Source organism: Pseudorasbora parva, chromosome 25 (genome assembly GCF_024679245.1).
Source record: "Pseudorasbora parva isolate DD20220531a chromosome 25, ASM2467924v1, whole genome shotgun sequence".
NCBI lineage: Eukaryota > Metazoa > Chordata > Actinopteri > Cypriniformes > Gobionidae > Pseudorasbora > Pseudorasbora parva.
In genome coordinates, this window is record NC_090196.1 from 20215750 (window position 1) to 20230452 (window position 14703).

Below are 14703 nucleotides of genomic sequence, written 5' to 3' on the forward strand. Positions count from 1 at the left end.
TATTATATTATATTATATTATATTATATTGATTTTGAGTTATATTTGAGTTTAAAAAAAGAACCCTGATAACCTTAAGGTGCTGTAACTGTTCAATAAAAGGCATATTTTATTATTATTATTAATAATATTTTAAATAATTTTCAATAAGAAGCAATAAGAATGGCTTCAGAGAATGGGAGAATGGTAATAATTTACCCTACTTTGCTAAACACACACACACACACACACACACACACAAACACACAAACACACAAACACACACGTATACTCTTATATATGAATATGAGAGAGAGAGAGAGAGAGAGAGAGAGAGAGAGAGAGAGAGAGAGAGAGAGAGAGAGAGAGAGAGAGAGAGAGAGCAAAAACAGAGGGAATTACATCTGTTTCTGCTTTACAACACTGTAAAATTATATAAACATGTTATGACAACATATGGTTTTATGTTGCTTTAACTCATCAAAAGTCAAGCCACTTTAAACTTTTTTTATAAGTTATACAAGAGTCAACTAATTTTTTTTTTAAATGTTTTTTTTTTTGGGGGGGGGGGGGGGGGGGGTCTAATGCTATTTCATGCATTCTGACTTATTTACATTGAGAGTTGGATTGGATTCACATGCTAAACATGGCCAAAATAAATAAAAAAATTAAAAAACGAGTTGGATGTATGGCAGAGTATTTATGTGCCAAATACACTCAGATGTGACCCTGTATGTATGATGTCAAGGGTGTAATTTCTCACGCCCATCAACAAGCTTTGTTCAGGTTATGGAAGCTGTTTGCTGTTTGCTTTGTTCGGGTTATGGCAAGCCATTTTGTTTTTAGCCCAAGAAATCAACTATGTCACTTGCGTTTTTTTGGTTGTGAGGGAAAGAATCACAAATAAACCAGCATTAAGGAAACAGTGGATGCAGTTTGTTTTTCCAGAGCAGCAACAGAATTCTGCAGGCGGTGAGTGAAACTGCATCATTTAATGTCTGAGTTGTATTGGCAGTTGGTGCACAAGTCTATATATAATGTGAATAATATGAACATATAGTGAATTGAAAGTTATCCAGGGATAATGCCATGATGTACTGTGTCTCTTTAGCTCCGCCCACTGCACGCTTCTTCAAGTTGAACTGTTTTCGGAAAGAATCGGAACAGCGTATCTCTCTTTTATAAATATGATAAAACCAAAGACTCTTCGGAAATATGAAGGATGCAATACTACTCTATAGTTACTCAAGATCAACATGAAATTGGCAGAAACTGTGTGTGTGTGTGTTATGTACCCCTTAAGTCAGTTTATTGTAATTTAAGTTGAAATTACTTTTAAATATATGCATATAAGTTGATTGTACTCAAAAATTTAAGAAATTAGTATTTCCCAAACTAGAGCATAGATTTAGATTTTCACTGATCTAGTCAGCATGTCTTGTGTGTTCCGCTCGACCCCTGGTCCTTCTCATGCTCAGTCAGGGTTGATTTGATATGCCTGAAATCAACACAAACACTGGGAGCACTCGTGTGGTCTTATGGCCCTATCAGTGGCCGTAGCAGCGGTCCTCAGGCAGGCACATGACTACAAAACCCTGAGTCAAGCTGCCGATTACATAAATACAGGGTTCAAGGCGCATGTAACACACAGCTCTGGTTTCCTTGACGACTAGCCTGACCAGCAGACTGCAAAGACTAGTCTCTCTCTCTCTTTCTCTCTCTCTCTAAATTTATCAGAAGTGTGGCCGCTGCCTCACTCCTAAACCTACAGGTCAGCTATGCATCTCACTCAACAGGATGAAAAGTTTGACATTGTGTTAAGAAACCAAGGCGCCAAAGACTCAACGTTCGAAGTAAGTGCCAAAAATGCTCTAAATAAAAACAGCTCGATCCTGAGGAAATCTTATCAATTGCGGTCTTGTTCCTCGTCATCACATGTGATTTTATGGAAAACATAGGGGATTTTTTTAGATTGTAGCAAGTCAACAGGCTACATGTTATATGAATGTGATACAAGACTAGTGTACATTGTTTTCTGGAAACATGTGGTGGATTATGGGTTAACAGAGGATAATGTTTGTGATTTTGCTTTTTGGATAACAAGGTCAAAAATTTTACATGACTGAATGCATCTGTTCAAACTCGATTCCAAACTTCTAAGAATCATTTTCAAATCATCATAACCATTTAGTCATTATGGAATTATGCAGCACTAACATGAGTAATCTGAGAAGTTAATAAGACATAATTTGTGGTCTTGAGAGGCCCCATATGAATGCTGGGCTTGTTGAGGTAAAGTGAAATTCTTGTTGCCAACACATTATGTATTATTAATTTGCTATACAGTGCCAGTTTTCAAACACGCATAACCACAAAATCAGAAAAATGTCAAGTTCAGTTTTAAATGATTAAGTCTTATTCCAATATTTGCAAGTATAATGTTGAACACTAGAAAAAATATTGTCGTAATCAGGACTTTTTCTAAGCATTCTTAAAATAAGATATAAGTTTACCTTTATAGTATTGTGGAATATACACTTAAAAATAAATAAATAACATTGTAAAGCCTAAACGTAGGCTATATAATTTATTTACTCAATTCATTCTCTGGGTTAATCCTTTTGTATTACATATTATAAAACATAGGAACAAGAATAGGATTAGCTCTTGTCAAAGGCTGACAAAAACCAGAGTAATTTAATTACAGACTGAAAAGCCAAATGGCTTCAGGGGAAACATTTGGACACCATCTTGTTGTTTCAGATAAACACACTTTCTATTTTCTAAATTCATTCTTTCCTCTGTTTACTTCCTTAAGTGCAAAAATAGCCACCGTAGTCCAACCAACCTTCCTCAACCAGCTTTTAATAATTTGCAGATATCCTGGGTTTTATGAAGGATCAGTCATGTGGAATTTCCTCATGAGTAACTACATGATTAAACATTTGCATGAACTATCATATCTACAAACCTAACCGAAGTAAAACAGTGCAACACAGCCTAGACTGTGAGGCTCTGTAAATGCTGAGTGATTTACTAAATGTAGTATTATATTTAACAACAAAAAAATTACTTACATTTTGATCAGATTAAAGCCGGTGTTTTTTAGTCCATGCAAAATTTGCCCAGGTGGATAAGGCCTAGTGTAAAAGGAATTCCCCTTCAACTACCACTACGAGGCAGCAGCGATCATGAACAAGCTTTTGTCCAGCTGCTAAAATTAGTTTACACTATGCAAAACCTTTAACCACATTAACAAATATATATTATCCATACCCTTAATGGCGGATTTATGTTAAATGTGACTGGCTGCTGTGCTAGAAATAAAATAAGCTTGAAACAATAAAGCATTGACTTTGGCGGATTTAACACACACGGTAAAAAGAAATATACCGGTGTAATCTTCTTGGGAAGTAGACTGGAGGGTTTTTTTTTTTAACCATAGATGGTAAAAGAAAGGTTTCAACACCCACGGTGTCGAAACGAACCATAAGGTGGCAGTATGCATTCAGAAAAGACCATCAGTCGAGTGCCTGAGGCAGTGGCGTTGCTCAGGTAAACATATGCAATTCATTTTAAAAATTCAGTAGCATTTTTGCCAGTTCAACCCATGGATCTCAACCAAAAGGGAATTGGTGTATTTCCACCGGGTAGGGTTGAGTATAGTCGTAAATTCGTAAACCATAAAGTCACAAATCTCAATTTATCTTCACATTCAAACAACTCATTTGACAACATAATTAAGGTTTACGTAGCATATAAATTACATATTTATCAGAGTTTTGTGCTTCCCCAGAATTCTGTCGTCACTATGGTTTGTTTGCCCTATCTATCTATCTATCTATCTATCTATCTATCTATCTATCTATCTATCTATCTATCTATCTATCTATCTATCTATCTATCTATCTATCTATCTATCCATCCATCCATCCATCCATCCATCCATCCATCCATCCATCCATCCATCCATCCATCCATCCATCCATCCATCCATCCATCCATCCATCCATCCATCCGATGTCTGTTTGTTTGATTGTCTGTCAGTCTATCTGATATCTGTATGCCTGTCTGTCTGTCTGTCTGTCAATTTATCTAGGCCCTTTATCTGTAAGTTCACTCAAAGCTGAAAACAAATCTGTCATAATTTGTTGTTTTAAATCCATATGTCTTCCATAGAAAACACACACAGGTTGTAGTTTAGACATCATCAGTCACCATTTACTGTCCTTTGCACCTTTCCCCTCATTCAGGAACAGAGAATGGTGACTGACATTGTCATTCTGCCAAAAATGTTCTTTTGTGTTCCACAGAAGAAAGAAAGTCTGACAGGTTTGGAACAACAGGGGCGAGTATGTGATGACAGAAGTTTCATTTTTGATGAACTATTCCTTTAAGACATCATCAATGTCACAACCTCATAATGACTTTTTCGTTCACGCACAGATGAATCAGAATTCCCTTATTTTAAAGAAGAACTATGTATTGAACTTGACCTGAGGTCATGCTTATGAAAAGAAAAGAGCAATCTCCTTAAAATCATTCATACATGCATAAGCGCTGGCCCGAAACACGTTAAATCAAGTTACTTGTTTGCTATATCATATATCCCCATGAGGTGCTCTGGCCTGGTTTTCCTTAACTGCAGATCAACCACAGAATGAGATCTGAATGAACTTCTCAATGAGCATTAAGCCAAAGAAAAGGGGTGATTGGGAAACTCATTGACTTGACTGAGTTATGCAAGAATGTAGGTATTTGGAAAGAGAGTTATGAAGATAACATGGATGATGAGACAGGAATACATTATGTCTGGTATGTTCCTCTGAAAATGAACCAGTGGTGTTTTTCTAGGAGGCACAAAATACAGAGGCTCCTCAAAAGAATTAGCATGACATCTTTTAAAAAAAAAATATTAATATTAATTTTCTAAAATAACACTAGTGGATAAATTTGCAGGGTTGCAGGTAAGAACAAATTGTGGAAAGTCACATGAGAGAAGGCAGTGCGCCCTCGTCGCTGTTATTAGATGATTACAATGTTAGCAGGATAATGTTGACCTATCATGTTCACAACCACTTAGCAAATCAGCCTGAAAGGGGCAAACTGGTAGAACTGGACAGACTAATTATAGAGCCAACATCTCAGTCATGCCTGTATTGCTGTGAATGACTGTAAGTGAGCCCTCAAATTTGTTAAATTACCCTTGCCTGCAAATCTGCATGAAATATGATTTTCTGTATTTTGTGTTGTCATTTAAACCAGTTTATAAAGTGTTATATTTTATTAGACTTCAATGTGACTTAATTTTAATAAACAGTATTTTAATGAAAAAAATGAAATGTTGTATTGGTACTAGTTGCATGTTGAAACATCCAATGGAACATAAATTTACATGATGTTGCAGGGATGCCAAGTTTTTGTAACAAATCCAGCTCAATTGCCATTCATGACATCATTGTGAAAGTAGCCATATTCCACGAGAAAACCACCGACTTGGAAACACTTTGATACTGGGTGGAGCAAGATATACACCGATCAGAAATAACATTATGACCATCTTCCTAACATTATTTATCCCCCTTTTGCTGCCAAAACAGCCCTGCACTATCAAGGCATCAACTCCGTTAGACCACCAAAGTTGTGCTCTGGTATCTGGCACCAAGATGTTAGAAACAGATCCTTTACATCCTGTAAGTTGCGAGGTGGGGCCTCCATGGATCAGACTTGTTTGTTCAGCACATCCCACAGATGTTTGATTAGATTGAGATCTAGTGAATTTGGAGGCTTAGTCAACACCTCAAACTCATTGTGTTCCTCAAACAATTCCTGAATCATTTTTGCTTTGTGACAGGCGCATTATCCTGCTGAAAAAGTCCACAGCCACCAGGGAATACCGTTTCCATTAAAGGGTGAACATGGCCTGCAACAATGCTTAGGTAGGTTTAACTGGACCGCACAGCCAGCCTTCGCTACCCACATGCATCAATGAGCCTTGGCCGCACGCGAGTTTGGAGCAGATTATGGTGCAAAAGCTTAGAGAAGAGGTTAAGGAATGTCTTGATTGTTATCAGTTTGCCTATCAAATCAATAGGGGCACTGATGATGCGACCCTCACTGTGGTGCATCGTGTTCTAAAACATCTGGAGGATCCAAATGCTTATGCCAGGTTGTTCTTTCTTGATTTGAGCTCTGTTTTAAATACCATGCAGCCACACCTCATGCTCTTCAAACTAAAAAAAATATGGCTGTTAATCCACATAGAATGGTTCCATGCATTTCTTAGTGGTGGGACTCAACAAGTTAAACTCAAGCAGACTCTTTCTGGGTGTAGCTCCATTAGTATTGGTGTTCCCCCAGTGGTGTGCATGTTCATTACCACTCTTATTTGCACCATCCTGGAAATATTGTTGCAAAATTCTCATGATTCTGCCATTCTTTGTCTTCTGTATAAGAATAAGGACATTGAACATTATACCATAGATATTACCAACATTGTAACGGAGTAAAACAAGTCTTGTTAGTCTTGTAATTAACATAAAAAAACTGGAAACTGGTTTTGGATTCCAAATGAATAGGCAACCACTCATTAATCATTAACAACAACGAGCCCATTAGACAGTTGCCTCATACAAATACTTAGGTTTGCTTATTTATGACTAACATGTTGACAGGTGCAACAAAAATGTTTTGGAGTTTGGAGTTGCTCAGGGGGTCAGGTTGCTGTTTTAACAAGCCTGTATTGAATCCATCATACTGTATGATATAGCTTTCTGGTTTGGTAATATAACAGTTACAGATCTCTTTTGAGCCGGTTGGTGCATATAGCAAAAGTGGTTAGTCTGGAGGTTTACCTAAATCTAGAGTCCATATTCAATAAATTTTAACAGGCAAAGAAAATAACTTTAGACTCTTCTCATGTGCTGTATCCAGAATTTGAACAACTTCTATCGGGTCAACGTTTTCATAGCTACTCCAAGTTTCAGATACAACCGCTATAATAATTCTTTTGTTTGTACACAAATGTGTGATCATGTATTGGTGTGGGTATCTTGTTATGCAGATTACATGTATTGCCCATAATAATTTTCCCTTAAAGGAACAAATAAAGTAAAGTAAGTATAAGTACTACGAAGAAATGAGAGTGTGGATGAGCATGAATTAATAGATATAATATTTGCTTTTGTTTGGGAAGTACCTATAATATCAAGGCTTTATGTCCGCTTTAACGTACTCTGTGGTGGTCAAGAAAATGTATCACGAAATGCAGGCTTGGTTTCTATTGAGAAAAAAAGTACATATATCCAAATTAATCGATATTGAATTGAGATTGAAATCAAATTGCAAAATTATAAATCAAATCTGTGTCAATAGAACTGGTGACAGGGTCATGAGTGGCCAAGGCTTATTGATGCACGTGGGAAGCGAAGGCTGGCCAGTGTGCTCCGATCAAACAGACGAGCTACTATAGATAAAATTGCTCAAGAAGTTAATGCTGGTTTTGATAGAAAGGTGTCAGAATACACAGTGCATCACAGTTTGTTGCGTATGGAGCTGCATAGCCGCAAACCAGTGTCAGGGTGCCAATGCTGACCTTTGTACACCACCTAAAGTGGCAACATGAGCATCAAAACTGGACCACGGAGTGTACACCCTTTCATGGAAACAGTATTCCCTGGAGGCGCTTGAAGCATTCGTTTGCGTTGTTGGTGGGGGCAAATCTGTTGAAAATGTCCAGTATTTTCCGCATATCATTTAAAGCAAAACGAAGATCAAAAGCACTTATTAAACGCACAACACATTTTAGCTCTAGGAAAGTGTCTATTACCAACATAATCCAATCAGAATCGTTAGACTGGACCTAACTGTTTATTAAAACACACATATATTGGAGACGGAGTTCAGACTGGCGCTCAGCTCAGGTTGTGTGTTTGCTCACGTAATAACGGTAACGTCATACGCACATGACGTCAAGGAGGTGCGTAAAGCGAGTTACTCCTCCCACTTCTGCTAGTTTTCCTGAGATGTCTTATCCTGTGCGAATTGGCCATTAATATTACAGACGTCCTGAGGTAAAATGACTTTACCCCCATGTCCCCATGTTAATCTAATCCCGTCCGAATAGGGCTTTATAGTTAAAAAAAAAAGGTCACTTGTCAGGTTCCATAACTGTTAAAATGCTGCTTCCTTTGTAGAGAACAAAGCAGCTCCCTAGTATCTGGCTTTTCTCAGAGCTTTTCTTGGACATTGAAGGTCTCCATATCTTGTTTCTAGGAAGGATTTAAGTGGTCACTGTCCTTTGATCTCTCAATTAACCTCTATGCTCAGTCTCCTTAAATATGGTGGCATAATCTCTTCTACCTTTAGATTTCAGACAGCAGCAATGACCCTGCAAAGAATCATGGAACCCCTTGTCAATAGTCTGGAGGACGGCCTGGACCGTGGGGGATGGGGGAGGGGGTCAAAATGGTCACTTATGAGGTTCCTTAACTGTTAAGAGGCTGCTTCCTATGTAGAGAACAAAGCAGCTCCCTAGGTTCTGTCTTTTTTCAGATCTTTGCTCAACATTGAAGGTCTCCATATCTTTTTTCTAAATAAGATTTACATGGTCCTTTGCTCTCTCAATTAACCTCTATGTTGAGTCTCCTTAAATATGGTGGACTAATTACTACTACCTTCAGATTTCAGACACCAGCAATGACCCTGAGAAGATCAGTATCTCTGAACCACATGCTAACAGTCTGGAAGAGGGCCTGGACCCAAGGTCTGACGGCAACCTTATCTACTCCATCAATGATCGTCCACCCTGGTACCTCTGCATTCTTCTGGGCTTCCAGGTGAGACACAACATGCAACAAATCTCTATTTATTCTTGTTTCGAGAAAGGCGGCTTAACCCCCACCACACATGAACACATCTCCTAAGCGGACAGGTCTCTCCTGATTTGAACTACTAACACAGTGGACCTTTAATGACCTTTTAGGGTTAAACTGAGCTTGAGGAGTTCTCCTCATTGCATGCCAAGAAAAGGTGTGTAATCGTCTAGATGGACGGGTTGCCTTGAAGAGTATGATCAGAGTGACTAAAGATAAGGTTTAACTCCTTAAAACCCAGGAATGCAGCACTGAAGCCTGGTCACATTTGATATCTCACAGATCCGCATATTTTATCCGGATCCAGCCTTTTTTGGGTGTACATACTACAGAGGCAGCATTTGTTTGAACACACTAAGCCTAATTTCATTGACCCCTTGACCTCTGGTTCTTAGTTTGTTCTGTTTTTTTTTGGTCAGAATTTCAATGCAGAGCTAAATACGAACTCCCCTGCTGTGTCCCAATTCACCTACTTATACTATGCTCTAAAAGTATGAACTCTTTTTGTGAAGAAAACATTACAGAAAAATAGGCAAGCTTAAGGACATGCTACTTCATCATAACTGAGTCTTTAACAGACCTCCATTAGTTACATGCATCCTGTCACCATTTAAACTGCCCAATCATCATCATCATCATCATCATCATCAATCGTCAGAGTCTCAGTTAAAATCCTCCATATTCTCCCATATCGGATTGAAATGTAGTACTAATTTTAATTTGGAGTACTATTTAGAACTGGTATTATGGAAATTGGTACCAGTCCACAAGTCTGCTAGTCATTTAGCTCGTTTGCAGTGTTTCTGTGCTTAAAATAGGAATGTTCAAATTCTCAATTTATTTTAGTTTTCTTGCATCACACACCAAAGTTTCAACACTCGAAGTCTTGTTGACTCTGACAAACTTCAAACAGATTTACTGTACTGTTACTTTCTAGTAGCTTTTCCTGCTAGGGCTTAGCCTGACGTCATCCTACTCAATTTTAGTCAGAATATGAGTCTGATACTGCTCCATTGGGATGTGATTATGGGGCGTGTTTCAACCGAACCAGGAAAGACCTCAATTGGATAGAGCTACAACCAATCAGAGCAACGGAGCGACGCATAATGTTAGTTGTCCAATGTCAACAGAACTCAACTGCACTGTGCTGCCAAGTCTGTGGTTTTCCCGCAGGGTGTTTTCCATGTCCGCAGGTTGAACCGACCTCAATTATGTGATATATTAGCCTGACGTGGTCATACTCAATTCTAGTCAGAATATGAGTTTGATACTGCTCCATTGGGCTGTGATTATGGGGCGTTTCAACCGAACCAGGAAAGATCTCAATTGGATAGACCTACAACCAATCAGAGCAACGAAGCGATGCATAATGTTAGTTGTCAAATGTCAACAGAACTCAACTGCACTGTGTTGCCAAGGTTGTTTTCCATGTCCGCAGGTTGAAGCGACTATTATGTGATATATAGATTCGCATGAATGCGAATTTTAGCAGGCAACCATGACAAAATGACACACATTTTACCCCCCAAATGCCATTTTTTTCCGGAGAATCCCCCCAAGAAGCTATTGTTTAGGGCTTGTAGTTGGCGCGTTTTGTTGTAAAAACTTGGCAACCCTGTCTGCACGCACGCATAATAAACCTTTTTTGCCGGTGTTGTAAAACAAAAAGAATTCAAGGATACACAGAGCACTTACCAACATGATCATCATTTCGGAGAGAAATAGTGAAGATGAATGCATATACAAACAAACTCTCTAGGATTTAAACAAATAATCCAAGCCCCTTTGATGACGTGCATGATTACGTTACTGTTGATCATCTGTCCGTCATCGTCTAAAACCCGCCCTGATGATTTCATTGGTCCGAACAGTTTCTGTTCGGGGATAATCACTCCTCTATGAATCGAGTTCAGACCGAACCCCCCGAGCGCAAATGTTGTGGGCGGGGCTGAGTTCGGCTGGCATCCAGGCTAGTGATATATAGAGCCAGGAATGCAAATTTTAGCAGGCAACCTTGCCAAAATAACACACATTTTAACCCCCAAATGCCATTTTTTTCCAGAGAACCCGCCCCGATAAACGATTGGACTTGTTAGTAGTTGGCATGGTTTGGTTGTTAAAAACTTGGCAGCCCTGTCTGCACACACACTGGAATAAGTAATATTAGAAGAAAAAGAAGTTTGAGCATAATTACTCCTCTGTGGATCAAGTCCAGGCCAGTTCGGCTGGCATCCAAGCTAGCTAAGGCTGGAAATCGATACAAATTTTATGATCCAATTTTGCAGTTCAAAAGCTCTTAATTCAAATTTTATTTTAATTTAAATAATTTTGAATTTTGTATATTTCCATTGCCATTTGCATTTTGCTTGCATTGCTTAAAGAGATAGTTTAAGAAAATAATTGATTAGATGTCAATGTTACCAAAACTGTTTACCAGCATTCTTCAAAATATATTTTGTGTTTTGCACACGGAAGTCATGCAGGTTTGGAATGACATGATATGAGTAATGACAGAATTTAGATCACTTTAAGGTCCATTTTCACCAAGAACGAAAACTATAACAATAATTAAAATGCTAACAAGTGTCCGTTTGCACTAATAGAAGTCGTGAAATAACGTTGTATCGTTCTTGATGTGAACGGGACTTCACAGTTTCCATTTTGTAAATGGTCTCTGTCATTTCAAACTGCCAATTATCATTAAAAACAAATGGCTTCTGATTGCTTTGACGCTGCTAATTATCAACATTATCATTAGCCTAGGCACCTTAGAGTGGCTTCACTGCCACTCTAGATCATGTTATTCCTTGTTATGTGATGTTTAAGGTGAGGGAAACATGACCCAAAGCATTCCACTTACTTTCCTGTCCTGATGACACATGGAGATCAAAGGCAACTGGGTGGGGGGAGAGAAAGGGCAGCAAGGTACACAAGGGACTCACATCGACATGTGAGGTAAGATGATGTGCTGAGCCCAAAGAGGAGTACAAAGAAGAAGTCTCACTCCTCCAGCATGCTCACTTTCATCTCTCCGGTGTCATGGAGGGGAGGAAAAGGCAGGGAGAGACCTGGTATTTCATGTCAGCACAGACACCCTTAGAGGCCCAACTCGTTTCTGCTTTCATTACCGGTGTTTTTACGCTAATGCACGTCCCACTAGGGTTATGAAATTTTAAATTAAATTCAAAAGCTGCTCTAGTTGACTTCTGGGGGAAGGCAGCTGTGAAAGCATAAACTAGAACAGCTGAAAAACAATAAAACAACAGGAATTTAAGTGCAGACAACATAAAGCAGCAAATCTATGAATTTACACATTAATTTCTATACCTCTCCTGCTGTGTAACATCTCTCCTGTGCACCTTCTCCATATCCGCACTGTAAGCTCCTGTCAAAGCTGCTGTGCATTCAGCCAAGTTTTACTTTTTATGAACCTGACAAATTTATGAAGCTTACTGGTGAGAGTAAAGAGGTGCTATCAATTCACAACAGATAGGCCAACATCTGTCTTCCATTTCTCACACGTCTCCCTGGCTCAGTCAGGCCGGATTTAAGATTTGCTACATTTTTTGTGATCATCTGTCTTCGCTCGTGTCTCGCCCCGCATAACGAGTTGTTTGCGATGAACCCAAGTCGGTGTCATCCTAATAGCTCTTCATTCCTTTTTCTTGTGTCACACAGCATTACATACTGGCATTCGGTGGCATCCTGGCAATTCCTCTCATCCTAGCCGAGCCGTTGTGCATCAAAGAGAACAACGCTGCCAAAAGTCAGCTCATCTCCACCATCTTCTTTGTCTCGGGCCTGTGCACTTTGCTACAGACCACCATCGGGACCAGGTACTGTAATTAACGTTCCACAATGTATGATATCTGAAGTTATGTACACTGCCGGGGGGAAAAAAAGTCTTGTTCAGTCTTTAAAATCCCATGGATGCTGCTAAAGGTTCCATGAAGAATCTCTGCATTGCACAAAAAAGTACTTTTTATAGTGGAAAAGGGTACTTTTGATTATTAAAATCAAAATCAAAATCTTCTTTGCACTAAGAAAATAATGGTTCTTTTAAGAACTGTATCACAAGTTTCTTGGGAAACCAAAAGTTGTTACAAATGACATTTTTCAAAAAGCCATCATAACCCTAAGAATATTTTGTTGTATTAATATCTGAATATAAGAAAAATAAAAAGTAAGAACAGATCCTCTTCATTAAAGGATTGGTTCACTTTAAAATGAAAATGATCCCATGATATACACACCTAGGTGTATTTGACTTACTTCTTTCTGATGAAATTACTTTTTTTCTGATGAATCAGAGTTATATTATTAAATATCCTGATGTTTTCAAGGACAATCCTGAAAAAAATCTTGTATTCATCACTTCATGTATTATTTTTTAATCAACAATTGATTGTGGTTACGTTTCATTAAAAAGGTGCCATTTGGAACAAAAAGCTGAGAAATTGGCGTCAACATCCAGAAAGATTCAGAACGATGATCAAACATAAATCCAGTAGATCGCATCTTAACTGGATATATGTTCTATCACTTGTTTTTGCTTCTTCACCTGTGTTTTGATCAGAGATTCTGTACTATTTCAGAAGTTAGCTTCTCTAATGCTTAAGTGAAAACATGGATTACTGGAAAATTCTGTCAATGGTTGGGAAAGAGATAAGAGTATAGAGTCATATTAGTAAACAACATAAAAGAAAACATTTGAAAAAGTTTTAACTGGTTGAAAAAAGAAAATATTTTGCAATGACATAAGAGTGAGTAAATAATGACAGAATTTCAATACAAGAGCATTTAAAATAGTCTGGCTTCCTTTCAGACTGAACATTTGTATTCAATGATTTTTATGTACCCCATAATTCAATGAAAGGAATATTACAATGTTTTGTATGACTCCTGCCAATGTTTTTATGATTTAACCGACATCATATATAAAATAGGCTCTGAGCAAAAAGATAAACGTTCTTTATGTCTTCTCAGATTGCCGATCCTCCAAGGGGGGACGTTCACTTTCATAACCCCGACCTTGGCTATCCTTGCCCTCCCCAAGTGGAGATGCCCAGACATGACTGCCACCGCTCAACCGAACACTACGGATCCTGCAGCCCTCCTCGTGGATGCCAACGAGGTGTGGAAGGTCCGCATCCGTGAGGTACTGTAGGAAAATTATTTCAATCCTGAACCTAATTGCATAATTTGAAACAAGTGTGTCTCTTCTTAGCTGTGAGTCATGTGTCAAAAATAAATGTGAGTCACCAGCAAAAGGAATAATGACCGATGGACGGTAATGATCTACTTTGTGCTCATTATACAGGGTGATCTCATTCATATGCATATGGTAAGTGCACATATACATTTATGTGAGTTTTGGAGACACATCTTTATGAAACCTCATCCAAAATGAAATCGTTGGAAGCTTTGTGAGCGTGTTCAATCATTTAGTGATTCTCTCATTCATTTTTAAAGTCACTTTACAAGGCAAAAACTCACCAAGAACGAAATATAAGAGAAACATTGTTGATTTGTGTACCTAGTAGAGTGAAACCATTGTATATGTGTTACATTTGATGTCATTAAACATGTTTAATTTAATTTATAGTAAATGCAATAAAATAAAAAGGATTGATAAACATTTGCACCCCTTTAAAGATTTTTAAATGTAAAAATGTTTGATTTAGAATCTGTCAATACAATGTAATGTACAAAATGTAAGAATTCTCTAAAGGTGTACTTACGAATACTAATGAGATAATTTTGAACTGTTAAAATAATGGGTGTTGACTGTAAGATTAGTTATTTTATTTTTACTGTAATAATTTTACTGTAGTAATTATTTTAATTTAGTT

General features: G+C 38.1%; 1 protein-coding gene across 1 annotated transcript in view; it reads left to right on the forward strand.

Annotated features, from left to right (window-relative positions):
- Positions 1-1673: 1673 nt before the first annotated feature.
- si:dkey-106n21.1 (solute carrier family 23 member 2) overlaps positions 1674-14703 on the forward strand; it is a 32733-nt gene continuing 19703 nt past the window's right edge. The window contains exons 1-4 of the mRNA XM_067436121.1: positions 1674-1831; positions 8660-8815; positions 12530-12687; positions 13838-14009. Coding sequence (XP_067292222.1) covers positions 1757-1831; positions 8660-8815; positions 12530-12687; positions 13838-14009 — 561 coding nt within the window. The 5' untranslated portion in view covers positions 1674-1756. The remainder of the gene's footprint in view (positions 1832-8659; positions 8816-12529; positions 12688-13837; positions 14010-14703) is intronic.